This window comes from Nilaparvata lugens, chromosome 7 (assembly GCF_014356525.2).
Source record: "Nilaparvata lugens isolate BPH chromosome 7, ASM1435652v1, whole genome shotgun sequence".
In the NCBI taxonomy this organism is placed as follows: Eukaryota; Metazoa; Arthropoda; class Insecta; order Hemiptera; family Delphacidae; genus Nilaparvata; species Nilaparvata lugens.
In genome coordinates this window covers 6,337,397-6,354,863 of record NC_052510.1, presented here as the reverse complement: position 1 = coordinate 6,354,863, position 17,467 = coordinate 6,337,397, and the positions used below count along the sequence as shown (strand labels likewise).

General features: G+C 31.9%; 1 protein-coding gene across 3 annotated transcripts in view; it reads right to left on the bottom strand.

Annotated features, from left to right (window-relative positions):
• LOC111055778 (katanin p60 ATPase-containing subunit A-like 1) overlaps positions 1 to 17,467 on the bottom strand; it is a 51,375-nt gene that overhangs the window by 21,090 nt on the left and 12,818 nt on the right. For 2 of the 3 annotated variants that reach the window (XM_039433559.1, XM_039433560.1), the window contains exons 2-3: positions 16,749 to 16,936; positions 994 to 1,090 (exon numbers count right to left, since the gene is read on the bottom strand). In XM_039433559.1, coding sequence (XP_039289493.1) covers positions 994 to 1,090; positions 16,749 to 16,936 — 285 coding nt within the window. Of the gene's footprint in view, positions 1 to 993; positions 1,091 to 16,676; positions 16,710 to 16,748; positions 16,937 to 17,467 lie in introns of those variants that run through there. The other variant, XM_039433561.1, reaches the window with a different exon arrangement.

The window sequence follows — 17,467 nt, the reverse complement described above, 5'->3', positions numbered from 1 at the left end:
AACTGAAAATGAAAACACAAATTGAAATTGTCTACCACTTCTATTATTATATAATACTATAATATAAACAGAACCTGATTTTGTGGTTTTACCAGCCACATCTTCAGCTGTTTATATTATAGTATTATATAATAATAAAAGTGGTTGACAATAATTTCAATTTGTGTTTTCATTATGGAGAACTACCACATCACACACAACACAACTGTAAGGTAAAAAAATTAGAGAACTATGAGTCAAAATCTAATTCTAGGGATATGGTTGGGAAGAGCAAGAAATTTCCAATAAGATGCACATAATTTGTTCCTTTGCTTGACAATTTTGAACTTTTTATGAGCGTTGAAACTTTTTGAAATTGGCTTTGAACATTTTATCAACTTAAAAAAGTTCAAAAGCATGCCCAGCTCAGATTTATCCCCTCATTATTATTATTATATTATTATTATTATTATTATTATTATCATAGCACCTTGCTAGTTTAGTTTGGCTATTTTAGTTTGGCTTAAATTGATAAGAATATTGTTGGTAAATAACACCTAATAGACGCTTCGGTTCAGACTTCTATTTTATTATGCTGTATTGTATTGTGTTGACTGTTGACTATATGTCGAATTGTGATGTACTATTGAGGTTGATAAAGATATGTTATATTTATTTTCATTTGAGTTTATAGATAAGCATTTTTAGTTGAGTTCTGAATGTATTTCACTCCTGTTTGCAGACAAGATTTTTCTTAAGCAAACAGTATTGTATTCAATGATCTGTAATATCATAAGTGTAAGGGAATTAGTCATGTAAATGATAGCATTGAATAAAACTTGATTTGATTTGTTATTCTATTCTATATTCGTTGAAGACTAAATAAGATCAAAATTATTTTCCATACATTCAAAAATGATGAAGGATACATTAGCTCAGAAAAAGAAAAATATTAGGTACCTAGATGAAAATTACTATTATTTAAATGACAGGATAGAATGAAACATAACCCACCTAATGGTCTATCGGTGTGTGAATCAGTCCTATACGTTTGTAAAGTATTCATAACTGCTTTCAGCTGCTCAAACTCTCCAGCTATTTGCTGTTGAATCTGCAACAAACATAAAAAAATATCACTGGAAAATCAAAATTCTTCTTCAAATATATTAACATTTCAGATTGTTCAAACAGATTGAAAACGACCAAAGTTCTGCTAGATAGTACTCAATACTGTTATTAGAACTATTCTTATATTTTTTATATAACTTTCTTAGCACGGTCATCACCCTTCCTAGTAAGGCCCACGTTATAATGATAATATTTGATTAACATTGGTGTTGCTATCCTTGTCTATCATTCGACAAAGCAGATAGCGCTACCTTTTTCTAGCTCCGCAACGTTTCCAGATAATTTTTTAACAATGTAGAAATATAATACATTAACAGAATATTTATTCTCAATCATGAAAAAAATTGTATTACTGAATTATTAGAAATTTATTTTCTTGAATAAAATATAATTGATAATTTTTAACAAGAATGAACAATTGATATTTCATCAAATACATCGGTATCAGCTATATTCTATAGAAATACAAGTGTAGCATCAGATGATAAAAAGTGAAATGCGCGAGTTCGTGGCTCACAAGTCTGTACGCACCTTAATACTAGAAATATCGGGGACCGAGCTTCGCTCTAGAGCACAAAGGCATAAAAACTTTATTACGAAAGAAGAAATTATAATAACATTCATATAGAAATGTTCTATCTAGTCACAGTAAATTGAGATTAATTCCCAGAGGAATGCAAAAATTTCCCTCACAAAGGCCCAGTTGCACAAAAGCCGGTTAAATTTTAATCCCGATTAACTTCACGTGAACTAAATCAGAGAAGACCATTTCAAAAAGATGGATCTACTGGAATTAATCAGGATTAAAAATAACCCGGGTTTTTCGCAACCGGCACTAAGTACCTGATTGAATGATTACAAAAGTTCAACAGCTGAGTCATAATTTTGACACAGTCCCACACACATGAACTCGCACACCCCCTTCCATCATCAACAGACGACGAAATAATTATTATCAGCTGTTTTTCCAAGGATGAATAATAATAATACATTTTAATGTCCTTCAGCGAGTTTTCCCAGGGATGAGACCTAGTGCAATCGAATCTTTATATTATAAACCTATTATGTTCTGAATTTCGTGAGAATCGTTGAAGCCGTTTTCGAGATCCAGTGAAATACAAACATATAAACAGAAGTTGCTCGTTTAGTAGTATATATAGTTTACAACAAATAAGAAATCACTAACACACAAAGCGTGTGTATAATATAAAAAGTGGATAAGATAGATAAAAAAATGTGATCCTTGTCTAAGAATATTTACGCACCTTGAATATCACCACAAATAATAGAATCACTAACAAACAAAGATTGTATATAATATAAAAATTGGATTGAATATAAAAAAATATATAGTCAGAGCAACACTAGTTAACCACAAGGCACTCTAAAGCCTCTTACTGGAGAGAACAACTGAAAAGAACTACGAGAACATACAAAGATCACATAAACTCCAAGGGAGAAAAATTGTCTAAAAATATTTACGCACCTTGAATATCACCACAAATAATAGAATCACTAACACACAAAGATTGTATATAATATAAAAATTGGATTGAATATAAAAAAATATATAGTCAGAGCAACACTAGTTAACCACAAGGCACTCTAAAGCCTCTTACTGGAGAGAACAACTGAAAAGAACTACGAGAACATACAAAGATCACATAAACTCCAAGGGAGGAGAGGACACTGACTGTCTTCTAGAGAGAACTGAGCTACGCCCAGACATGAATAATGCAGGCTGGCAATTTTATTTGCATATTATTTGGTGTCTAGGACACATGACTCCTGAAGGCATTTTGCAATTGGCCATCATTCGACACGCCAATAAACATCGTTGATAACACTGACATTGACAGACAGAATGGTATAGAATTAAATAAGTCAACCTGAGAACTGGAAGAAATTCGGACTATTTATGAGGAGACAGAGTTAAGAAATGGAAGACGTTTAGTGCAATTATCTGTTGGTTTTTAATATCAAATTGACAGAATGATATTAAATTTAAATATCGAGCTTGAGTGAGGTCCACGTTATAATGGCATTGGAGAAAGATAGTCGTACTATTCGTGAGACAGAGTTAAGAAATGGGAGACGTTTAATGCAGTTATCTGTTGTTTCTGAATATCAAATTGACAGAATGATATTAAATTTAAATATGGAACCTGAGAACTATAGTGAGGTCCACGTTATAATGGCAGTGGAGAAAGATAGGAGAACAACGTTGCCGATCCTCTGTCTTGTTAATGCCTTCTATAGACGGTAGCTGATACAGGTTTATAAATTAATAAAACAATATTTAAACTTGAAGTACCCTTTCTTATTTGAAATATTTTCAAGTTGAAAAGGGTACTTTAAGTTTAAATATTGTTTTGTTAATTTATAAAAGTAGCCCATTCAAGTGAAGTGTTTTTAGGTTTATTAATGTAATATCAACTGTTCATCCTCATTTAAAATAATAAATTATATTTTATTTAGCGATAAATTATATTTTCCAATATTTTCATAATGAATTTACATAATTATTAAGATAAACCAGTTTGTTAATTAATTATTAATTCCACATTGTTAAAAGACGATCTGGCAACAGAGCAAAGTGAGAAAGAGATAGCGCTGTCAGATTTGTTGAATGATAGGCAAGGATAGCAATACCATTGCTAATCAAACACTGCCACTATAACGTGTACTTCAAAATAGGATATTTTTCCATCGGAATGAAAAGATACAAAATATTTACTTTTCAACAATTTCAGCATTTATAGACAAGATACCGTACCGTACATGATCAGATATATCTTGAAATATAATTAATACATCTGAAGAAATGAAAAATTTGGAAGATAGATGGGCATTTAAATCTTGGAACATATCGAATGTATACACCATAGAAGTTGAATTCCGAATTCATGAAAGATTGTGTAGGCTCTACGATTACTACGTCTTTCTCAATAATCAATTGACGCAAATTGGAGCTTGTGACTAATCACTTTATTTCAACTTAGTCTCAGTTCGCAAATCACCTACGTAGTGGGATTGGTTCTACACTCGTAAAAACCATTAAGAATGGAGCTCTTTAAATCTGTCACCCCACACTTTAATGTCACACACCACATCAAATTATATTTTATTGAGCAAGATATTATATTTTCCAATAATTTTATAATGAATTTACATAATAATTAAGATAAACTATTTTGTTAATTAATTATTAATTCTACATTGTTAAAAGACGATCTGGCAACAGAACACAGCGAGAAAGAGATAGCGCTATCAGATTTTTTGAATGATAGGCAAGGATAGTAATACCATTGCTAATCAATCACTGCCATTATAACGTGGACTTCATTATAGTATATTTTTCCATCGGAATAAAAAAAAAATTTACTTTTCAACAATAGAATTTCAGCATTTATAGACAAGATACCGTACATGATCAGATATATCTTGAAATATAATACATCTGAAGAAATGTAAAAATTTGGAAGATAGATGGGCATTTAAATCTTGGAACATATAGAATGTATACACCATGGAAGTTGAATTCCGAATTCATGAAAGATTGTGTAGGCTCTACGATTACTACGTCTTTCTCAATAATCAATTGACGCAAATTGGAGCTTGTGACTAATCACTTTATTTCAACTTAGTCTCAGTTCGCAAATCACCTACGTAGTGGGATTGGTTCTACACTCGTAAAAACCATTAAGAATGGAGCTCTTTAAATCTGTCACCCCACACTTTAATGTCACACACCACATCAAATTATATTTTATTGAGCAAGATATTATATTTTCCAATAATTTTATAATGAATTTACATAATAATTAAGATAAACTATTTTGTTAATTAATTATTAATTCTACATTGTTAAAAGACGATCTGGCAACAGAACACAGCGAGAAAGAGATAGCGCTATCAGATTTTTTGAATGATAGACAAGGATAGCAATACCATTGATAATCAAACACTGTCATTATAACGTGGACTTCACTATAGAAGAATTTAATCTATGTATTTTTTGAATGAAGCTAACAAATACAATAATCAGAAAAGGAAAAAAGGTTATCTATTTCGAGAACTAATTCTATTTCTTTATTTTGTCTAAAATAGTCCACTAAGGTTTTGTTCTTTTTGGACTATTTATGAGACTAAATAAACAAAACAAGTTTTGTGAAACTGTATATTTTCTTCAACATCGTATTTGTTTGTTTCATACAATAATGAATCAATTTGAAGAAACTCTATAATGAGGTCCACGTTATAATGGCAGTAGATAACGATAGGAGAACAGCGTTGCCGATTCTCTGCCTTAATTAATTATATTTCTAAATTGTTAAAAACAGATTTGGCAACGTTGCTGAGCTAGAAAGGCATAGTGCTACCTGCTTTGTTGAGTGATAGACAAGGATAACAACACCAATGTTTATCAAATACTGCCATTACAACGTGGACCTCACTGTAGAAGATAGTTTCAGCAGAGCGATGAGATGGTTCAATGTATAGGCTTACATTGATAAAAATGAAACAGTAGACAAAAGTATGTATTGTGAACTCATAACTGGAGTAATATTTCTAAATGTAATCTTCCCGCATTGTATTTCTCAACATTGAATAAATATTATATTCCATAATGGATGTGATTTATGAAAAAATAGTCCCATTTCCTATTCAACGATTACGATGCAGCAAGTGAAACGTATCATTAAATTATACAGAGTGTTCTGAAAAAAGACGCCCATAAGCCAGGGAGTGATTCCTCACATAAAAAGAAGAAAAAAGTTCTAATTAGCATAGGTCCGAAAATGCTTAGTTACCAAGTTATACAGAGTGAAAGATTTCGTCTGAATTTCAGTTCCCCTGCTGAAACAAAGCCCTACGGGTATTTGTTGGCTGTTAATTGAGATGTACAACTTAGCGTACCTCATGTAAAATGAACTGAAAAATTGAATAAAACCGTTTCCAGACCTGTAGCTACAGTAGTTTTTAAGATGTGACGCAATACGCGAAACTTGGTCTCGAAAAACAAGTTCCTTTGAGGTTTGAAGCAGATTTAGGGCCGTTTGCACAGTATAGATTGCTAAACTCGATTAAGTTAATCTGAAAGTTTAAACTTGAATCGGTTTTCTCAGTGCATTTACTAATCCAGTTTATGTTAAACTAGTTTAGCGTTAAGTTGGTAATAAAATGTCATCGTTTATAATATCAGGAAGGCTGATTTTTACAGGAAATTTGTTATTTGTTTACATACCATCAGTAAATTGAGGTTATGTAGCTACTATTTTAGTATTTTCTTGTTCTTGTTCAAAATCCACAGAGCTGTAAACTGTATGGTTATAAAAGTGAAAAGCGATCAAGAAATTCTTTAAAAACTTATGTTTAGTTGGCACCAGAAAATATATTTTAGAATGTAAGATAAAAAAGTTATTTTGTTACGCTTGCATCTACTATGGTCTTCCTCGTTTATTGGAAATCTCTCGAAAGCAATATATCTCAGTTATGTGTTATTAAAAACATGTTTTCTAATCGAAGACCACTGTTAAAAATCGTCTTAATTTCTATCAAGTGGTTTATTCAATCAAAATACTAAATTGGCAGTTGCTGTACTCAAGCAAAACCGTTAAAAAATTCTCTATTCCAGAAATTTAAATTATTTGTTTTTTGCCCAATTTTTCTCAGTTTCAAAATTTCTTCGCAGTCATCTTTATCAATCACATTAAAAACTTCTATCAATTCCTCCATTACAATTATTTTTACATTCAAATAATGATTCACTATAGCCTAAATTAATAATATTATCGTCTACAGAAGCATTAAAAACAACCGTCGAAAAATAATTTACTATCAGCTGTTTCCCCATCAAATCTTTACAGATGTCGAGTTAATCCAAATTATTTGGTTTAAACCTCCTGCTTTTGAGGTTTAAAATTTCCCAGAGTTTAAACTCTATACAGAGTTCTAACTGATACTGTGCAAATGGAATTTTAGTTTAAACAAAAAAAAATCCAGATTTCGTTTAAGCTTTAGCTTAAATTTACACTGTGCAAATGGCCCTTACTATGTTAAATTGTGTTTATTGTACAAACACAAAATATTGTGTTATGGGCGCCTTTTTCAGAACACCCTATATAAACTACCTACTCTAAATGGCTACAGAGATATTATTTATTGATTTATGATTAGAGAATGTTCAAACAATATTAATCTAAGATTTAACTTGGAAGTCAATGTAATACAGTATTGAAGAGTTAAGGCCAGTTTCACACGGCAGAGACCTCGCTCCTGGAATATCATATTACGGAAGATCATATTTCATATTTTGCAGCTCTCCTGTACTTTCACATGGGGATCTTACGAATAAGCCGACAGATCTAACAACTATGCCGACGTTTGCTCAAACCTATGACTCATCACTTTTTCTCAAAGTCTAACTTCCTTAAAAATATAGATAGAAGATTTCTGATTTCGGATTTGGATTCAGCGACCTCAAATTCTTTAAAGCGTAAGTCCCATTTTCAAAAATACCCGAAAACAAGGGAGTTATAGCTGTTTTTAATATAGCTTTCCATTATCATATGATTATATAGTACATACTAAGATAATAATACTCCTGCCTCACAAAGGGACAGGCAAAGGTTTTAAGAAGTTTTTGAACACCTGAGAAGTTTATACATAAACATTTTTAATTTTTAAAAGTTCTAGTTTTCCAAAAAAATATTGAACTATGAAAAGATGAATCCAAATATGAAATCATAAATCATCTCCACTCATCACCCAATAAAATAGGAGGAAAAGGAATGTTGTACAGTAAAATTCACTGAATTTCAATTGTCATTCAACAATCCAATTTATCAGGTTCAAATCGTTGAATATCACTTTAAATTCCCAGCAATTATTGACTATTTCTTTTTACAATCAGAAAAATCTATTATGAACATACAATATAAACATTGTGCTGATCTGAATCGATCTATGGTAATAATAGGAATTGAAAGAATAGAAAATGTCATGGCATTCCAAGTAGTGATGTCTGTGTATTAGAACTGCTGAGTTGATAATGCATAATGAAAAAAAGTCATGAATAGCTCAGACCAGCCTGGCGACTTTGATGCTTTTGAAACCGGAATCTTGTTTTATTTTTATTAAAGAATGATACGGAATGAAAACCATGTATCATAGTACAAAGCTTTGTATCATGAGTAAGATTGACAATCATGGCTTGTCGATTTTAGTTGCTGACCTAAATCCTCATTCCTCAGTCGTAGAACTATGGACCAAGCGCGAGCATTTGCCTTTTATGTCATATACCGTCGACACAAACTTATGAAATTTATGAAAAGCTTGATAGCTTGAATAGTGATCTGATATTTGTTACACGTTTTTATTCTAAGACATAATATGTCTTAGACTAATTTTTAATGTTTCTTCAATCGGCAGGAAAACTTTGGTTTTTCAAAGTTATCTTACTCCCTTATTTTGGGGTATTTTCAGAAATCAAGATAAATAACCTACCAAATTTCCTACACGAATACAGTGTAAGTTGTATTATAATAGCTAGAGTACTTACGTACTGTATAGTACAGTACCTGTTCGTTTTTACCGTATAATTATATGATAATAGAAAGCTTTATTAAAAACAGCCATAACTTCCTTGTTTTCGGATATTTTCGAAAACGGGACTTACGCTTTAAAGAATTTGGGGTCGCTGAATCCAAATCCGAAATCAGAAATCTTCTATCTATATTTTTAAGGAAGTTAGACTTTGAGAAAAAAGTGATGAGTCATACTTTGTGGAAACGTCGGCACAGTTGTTAGATCTTGCCTCTGCTTGCCTCGAGGGGAAAAGACGTGACAAAAGGAGGTTCCTGGATAGGAGTCACCATGTGAAAGACACGATTTGACTCAATGTACTTCGACAAAAAAACGAGAACACTGTTCAGTGTTCAAGTTGCACGTCTCCTATCGTGTGAAAGAGGCCAAAAAAAAGTGGTAAACTGAAAATTCTCAGGTACAATAATACAAACAGCTAGAATATTTGAAAGAAAAAGTAAGAAATGTGAGAAGAAGATTATAAATAAGGAGGAAGAGTAGGAGGAAAAAGAAGAAGAGATAGATAGGCAAAAGAAGAAGATAATTCTATTCTAAAATAGAATGAAAGTCGGAGGTTATAGTAGGTTTGCATGCAATGTCAGCTTCTACACATCAATACAACAATCAAAGGCTTTCATCATTGTCTTTTCCACACTGATGCCTTCAAACAATACAAAAAATTGCTCATTCCAACCTTCCCGACAATATTCGGAAATAACCAGACAATTAGGAAAGTTCAGGAAGACGATTTCCTATTATTTGGCATGAAATTTGTTCCAATCAATACACTCAATTATAATACACTGTACTGGAGTCAAAGTACAGAAATTCCTTCAATATTTTCACCTGTATTTGCTTTGAATGCCCTCTATTGAATCTAATCTATAGATTGTGTTTTATTTCTGGTTCAAAATTTTTCTTAATAGCTCAATATTTTCAAGTTCTGAGAGTTTATTGAATGTAATCATTCTATTATATTCAGTTTTTAATCAAATCAAATTCAAAATTTCTAGTTTATTTATTTCTGGACTGAAAAGTGGACTCAAATCAATCCAAGTGGATAGCATAAACTATAATTTTTATTCATTCATAACTCTCTACCTTCATTGTATTATCATGCATCCCATCATCATCACCTAGGCTTAAAATACTTCTAGAAAGTCGCCTTTGTAAAATAGTAAATAAATACTTTATATGCATTGTCTTACATTGAAGATGCATGGAAACTAAAAGGATGAAAAAAAATCAGAAAAACTATGAGGATGGAAACATAAGAATGAGGATAAAATTAATTATTTAGGCTATATTCATTAAATATGTTATAAAACAATGATAAAAGCCTTGTGACGTTTATGAACACTTCGAAACTTATTTACTACAAACAAGTTTATATTATTGATAGTCTAGTAAAGTTTATTTCCATCCAAGACTAAGACCCGGTTGCACAGAAGCCTGATAAATTTTAATTATGATTAAATACGCAAGAACCAATAAGAGAAGACTTTTTTTGAAAATAAATAGGTTAAGATGTTAGAGTTAATCACTCGCGGTACTTATCCCCCGATAACTACGTGAGGATTGAATGAATAACTGCTTGAAGTATCAAAAATCCCTTCCCAGTGGTTCGGAACCCACTCAAATATGAGGAAATTTGTTCTATTATCATTCCACTCACTAGCCTGTGAGCGGGAGTATCTGAGATCATCATACTGAGTACCGGTTGCACAAAAGCCGGTTAAATTTTAACAGTGATTAATTCCACGAGAACCAATAAGAGAAGGTTTTTTTGAAAAGAAGCTTTCTCTGATTGGTTCTCGAGGCATTTAATCATGGTTCAAATTTAACAGGCTTTTGTACAACCGGGCCTAACATTATTATTATTAAATATGCAAATGTTCTTCAGTGTTATCTTTTGCTGTTTTATGTTATCTGGAGTGATCTATGGTCTAGTGGATAGAGTGCTTACGTAGCAGCATAGAGATCCCGGTTTCAAACCCTCCCATTACCAAACGTTTTTTAACCAGATCACTCCCGTGTTATCGGATGGGCACGTTAAATTGTCGGTCCCGGCTGAAGTATGACAGTCGTAAGGCCCATTGACGGCTTGAATTATATATTTAGGCGAAGACCTTCTCGCAAGGGATTCCCCACCAACAAAAGCCATACGAATCTACTTTATGTTATCTTATATTCACTTGACGAGATCCATGTATCATGACTCGTATCTTATATTATATTTCTTGATCAATAAAAACTATTATATTCTGTAAAACACATTTATTTCCTTTTAGAAGTAGATAAAAGTGATATTTTGTTTTTCACGATAGTAGAAAACAGTTCATAGTTACGATTACTTCAGTCACTTTATTCTAAGATCAAAGACATTTTTTTATGGAGCAGTTGGAAAGTATAGAATTAATGTAGGCCTATTAAATTTAATATCCTCTGGGAGCAGTTTAATCTCGTTGAGCTATATTGTTATCCTCAATTCCTCATACAGTATTAATACATATTGTATTCACATAGGCAACCAAACATGAGTTAAATACATTCAGCACAATATACATTGAAATCTAAAACATATTTGAGTTTGTAGAAACTATATCACAGAAAAAATGTTAATTTTTTGCCTGCACTTAGCACAGGAACAAACAAATCGTAAGAAAACGTTTGTATATCCTTGTAAGAAGTTCCAAGGTCACATACTTCTTACTACCCACAAGTACTGCAAATATGGAAGTGCCAAGTACCCAGGCTACTGCTATCCACGAACTTTATTACTCAACAACTTTGATAACCAATCAAATAAATTACACAAAATGCAAACATTCCAGTAACATTCGGTTGAATAAGATCTAATACTATAGCATTTTTAGAGGAGAGTTTTGATGGTTTATTGAAATACCACACAAATCGGTTGAATAAATTACATCAAAAGCAAAGCTTTTAAAAATATTTTACTCAACATCTTTGACAGCTTTCAAAGACACATTTTAGAGTAAATTGATTGAAAAACCACGACACACGCCAACTGATTTGATGTGTCCTTCAGATACTGTTGTTTGATAGATGTTGTGATATCTATCTGTATCTTTTATTCATAAAATATAGTGGGGCCACATTTTCTGAAAGTAGCAAATAATCAATCTATTCTTAATTATTCTTCATTGATTCATACCATAAGTACATCATCAAAAATTATAGGGAGGGAAAAAAAGTAACCTTGTGCTATTCCTCTCCCAAATTTAGATAAGGTTAAACATTATTTTGTAAATCTTCTACTATTGTATCATTACTTTGTAAATCTTTTACTATTGTATTAGTATTACTTTGTAAATTACTAATGTATTACTAAAGTATTATTATTACTTCGTAAATAATCGTAGCTTATATGCTTTTTGTAATCCACATGATGTCTCTACTAGATTTGATGTCTTTACTAATACTTTTTAAATCCTTCAAATTAATACGTTTTCAAATAAACTTATCGAATAAATTACATCAAAAGTGAATTTTATAGATTTTACTCAATCTTTGATACTATTATCATCATTTACAAAAATGGATGATCCCAACATTTTCATCATCCAAGTTCGATACGATCACAAAAGGCAAGTAGGCGGAAGATGATTATGATTTATGAACTTTATGACAATATCATTTAGTCATAGCGGCGTCGATGGTCATAATTCAATGACGTTATATGCAAACACTGCACAAAGGATGACCGACCTTTTGTCCCAGAGTAGAGTGGGCGACCTCTATTGTCACAAATTATTCTATAGATTAGAATATCTATATCAATATTTTCAAGGTATATCAATCTATGACAGGCAAATTATTCTATATATTAGAATATCTATATCAATATTACAAAGGCATATTTTAGTATGACAGGTGATTCATGAATTAAAACCAAATACTTGTAACAATTCAAGAGTAATGTGCTAATTGTGATAAAAGAACCTTGACATGATTCATTGTCTGCTACCGTTAACTTCAAAAATGTTTTCCCAATTGTTTTGTTATTTTAACTTCCATTGGTAATAGTCTATTGTATTTCAGATTTTCGTGGAATTTATGTGTAGGCTACTTTAAAGGTTTAATTAGTTCTTAGAAAGTTTCTATTGTTTAGGGATAAATTAATGGATATTTGTAGAGGCAAAATAATCTTGCAAAATTCGAATCAGAATACATTCAATCATTATATTTTTGGAAGGTTCCTGAGCCGCAGCAATCGATTGAGTTTCATGGTCGAAAAATCACTCAATCAATAAAACTATTATTTTTCAGATCTTGATTTTTCATTCAGGCTCAACTCACACTCACGCGTCTCAGGTCGAGAAGAGACTCGACTCTAGTCTCCGCGACTGTCACCATTTGAAAACACATGCTTTCGACTAGAGTCGAGTCTCTTCTCGACCTGAGTCGCGTAAGTGTGAGTTGAGCCTCAAATAAACAACTGGTCTCTAATAGATTGACTTCAATAAATAGCTTAATTCAAAATATAATTTCAATACATTATTTTTGTTAGTAGGTCTATCTCAACTGTTTATTCTAAATTTATCGTTTTATGTCTATGAATGTAATCAATCAAAATATAAAAATTGTTATTATTAAATTTGAGGGATTCTATAAAACATTTATTTTGAGGTTTATGTAGTAGATGTGACAGATTATTTTTATAAATATGATGGGAAAAAGATTCCAGTCAAATCAAGAAATTAGTAAAAATGATTGAATGCACAGGATTAAAACCCCTTCCATGATTTGAACCGACTGATATTTAAAAAAACGTACATTATCAGGGAAAATAAATAAAATAAAACTGATATGATTTGATTGATATTTGAAAACAACTACAGTATTTTATTTTGGTTTGTGACTTGAGTTAAAATATTCTCAAGTCTCATGGGAAATACTTTCAACATTCTATTCTCTGTTTACAAAGAGAATTTACCTGAACATCGAGTAAATTGATTTTTGAAATACCTGTCACTTTCAAAGAATTTTAAAGCAGAGCTTCAACAAAGACCTACTATTATCCCGTAGAATATTCTACATCCAACAATGAAAATACAGTAATTGTAAAGTTGAAACTTAATTCTGGTTGCTTTATTTGAATAAAAGTAGCAACACTTTCACAGCTTTTATTCATCGTGGTTAATTGGGAAAATAGTGAAAGTGGAGAATTTACAGTAGCTACCGGAATTTGAAACCAAATCAAACAATAAACTTAGTATATACACTTGGACTATAAACTTAGTAGCTCAATATAATAGTGAAAAGAAAATTATTATTATAATACGCAAGAATGAACTAATCTATATAATAAAGGAAAGAATTTGCTTATACACGTACGGGATAGGAAATTCACAAATGACGCATCATCACGTCTGAACTACTGGACTGATTAACTTGAACTTTTACATATAGATTCTCAATTTACCGATGATGGTTATAGGCCTATTTTTAATTCTTCAAGAGTTCAGTAAATCAAGTTTTTAATTAGACCCTTGTGGAACAAGGGTTACCGCAAGTGTAAATCTGGGTTTACACCAAAGTTTTCAACAAAATTAATGTTAATGACTAAAATCCTAATAGATTCTATTAGGTTGAATGGAACTCGACAAACACATATGTTCATCATGTGTATGGTAAGTTATGTTCAATCTAATGGAATGTATAAGGATTAAGTTATTAACATTTTGTTAATAACTTTGGTGTAAACGCAGGTTAGAAATATTTTCATAATGTAGACTGGAGAGTTTATGAAAAACCAGTATTATCAGTTGTTTTTGTTCTAGGCAAATTTTCATGACATGCTTATGAATTTCCTTTGATTTTCTGGCAGAATTTCTGTTACGTATATGTTTCTGTAACAATATTTTTAAATAAATGCATATTATAAAACATAGCTTGACCAATTTTTCATTCCACTGCGGAATTTTAAACACGCAAATGTCGACAAGACAGGTGATGGAACATAAAAATTATTTGGAAATTATGATAAAAGCTTGCTCCCGGTTTCACGTACAACTATTAAATTTAACCGCTGTTAAATGGTGTCATTTAATAGTACCAATGTAAATGGACAATCCGAGTGACTCCATCAACTTTTTCTTCTTGTATTTCCTCTTTTCCCTCATACTTCATCATCCTTTTTCCCTCATCCATATCTTTCTCCTTCACCTACACCTTCTTCTCTTGATTTTGGTTCCAATACTTCTCCTTCTTAGTTATTCATTCATTCTCTCTTTATTCCTTTATACAATAAGTACATTATCAAAATGATAGGGAAAGGAAAAATAAGGTAACCTTGTGCTATTTCTCTCTCAAATTTAGATAACTCATAGTCCGAAATAGTTCAAGTCTTTCTTGTAGTTCTTCAATTCACTTTATTACTTTCCTTCTTCCTTTAGTTCTTCCAATTCTTCTTCTCCTCCTCCAAATTTTCCTACATCTTTCAATCTTTCCCCACTTCATTCACACTCACCTCAATCATCTTCTTCTTTTCCTTCTATTTCTCCTCTTGCTTCTACTCCCAACCATTCTTTGCCGTCATTTTCTCAATCGTTATCTTCTTCTCCACCTTTTTTCTCATACTTCCCTCAATCCTTGGTTTTCCAGGTGATAATTGAATTAATTAAACTAAAGATACAGCTCTAGTTGACCAGTTTAGAGATCACCACATGACATCTATATCTATATAATAAGAGAGAGTAGGGTTGTGTTTGTTCGCATCAAAACATGTCAGTTTGTGGATTGCATATCGGAAAAACGGGAATGATTTAGATCTCCACATTTTGCATGTAGATTCTATAAATATCAATCTCGTGCACCTCGAAGCCCAAATTTCCATTTTCCTTCTAGATTTTTCAGAATTAATGTTCAAATTTCATTCATGGGACATGAAATTGCATACATTGCTGTAGGCCTAAAATGTGTTTTTTTTATAAGGCCATAATGTTGTTACAAAACATTGATTTTCGAGCGGTTCCTTAGCGTAATGGTAGAGCACCAAGGATAGTGTATACACTATTCTTGGTAGAGCAATTGGTTTGGGAGCATAAGTTTCTTTGATCGAGTCTTGATTCTTCAATTTTTTTTGTTCTTCATTTTTTCACTTGATACGTGTTATTATAAATTATTATTTTTTGAATGAATTTGTTTTCATTACAATCGAACTTGGATTTTATCAAATACTATTTTATGTAAAATTTTACCACCAGTAAAAATGAAATTGCCATAGGCTTCATGCCTTATCATTGGAATTCATAAGAAAAACATGAATAGATCACAATAAAATAGGAAAAAAATTATATTCTTCAGTTATAATGTACTAATGTACTATCAGACACAAATTCGGATTGAAACGAATATTGTAGGTATTTTGTTTGGAATTGGGAAACAAAAGGCTGAGTGATTCAAATTGAGGAGGATCTCGTTAAAAAGTTATTTTAATTCAAAGATACTGATAAATCATCCATCATCCATAATAATTGAAATAACTAGCTTATACACGTACGGGATAGGAAAATTATGGTTGACGCATCATCACGTCTGAACTACTTTTCTGATTAATTTGAAATTTTGTTTAAATATTTTTTATCAACCGAGGATGGTTATTTTCAAATATGAAAATATCCATATTTGAAAATATTATAAATATTCATATCTTCTCATTACGTCGAGTTTTCAGTTTGTAAAGTTTTAAAATAGACTCTTGCGGAGCACGGGTTACCTGCTAGTAATATAATGAAGGAAATAATTCGCTTATACACGTACGAGATAGGAAATTCACGAATGACGCAATATCACATCTGAACTACTGGACTGATTAACTTGGAATTTTGCATATGGATTCTTCATTTACCCAGGATGGTTATAAGCCTCTATTCAATTCTTCAAGATTTCAGTTTGTCAAGTTTCTAATTAGACCCTTGTGGAGCACAGGTTACTTGCTAACGGAGCACGGGTAACTGTTGCCACTTGGCCTTGCGCCTCTAGTCGCTCACACTGTATCTACTACTGTATGAATTAATGGCACCAACCTGTTGCCACTTGGCCTTGCGACTCTGATCGCTGATGGTGATGAGCAGCCGATGTATGAGCTGCACGACTCCCTGGTAGTAGACTCCGGCCGTCTCGTAGTTACCCATCAGCGCCATCTCCCTTGCCAGCTTTGTGTTGTCGCAGATCTCGCCAATTGTTACACCAGCCATCACCACTGTCATCCCCACTGCAAACACACAAACAATCAATCAACATTACAAAATACAAAAACGATGCAATCAAAATACAAATTTCTAATAATACAAGAAAGGCGTTGGGCGGCCTCGTTGGAGTAAGTGATAACGCGCCGGTCTAATAATCAAAACAAAAGTACGATTTGAGCAATTAACGGTTCAAAAATTGAAAATGGTGGAAAAAATGTTTTTGTTGAGTTTATTTCTAGTCATGTTTAATTACTGATGATATTGTGTTTATAGATACTCTGATAGTAAAGCCTAAAAGTAAGGCTTTAATTATTATTATTATGAAAAAGTCAAAATCAAAATGAGTTGTAGCAAGAGTAACTATATAAATCTTGGTTGTAACCTGTGTGTATGTGTGGCTGAGACGATAAAAATCAAGTTGGCAGCAAATGCCTTCTGTATGGATATCTGTGTATTAGAAATATTAGAATACTGTGAAAAAAAGGAATGCTACAAAAGTGTACCGACAATCTGTACTGAACTGTTTTCAAACTTATGTTGTTGACTTTGAGTTC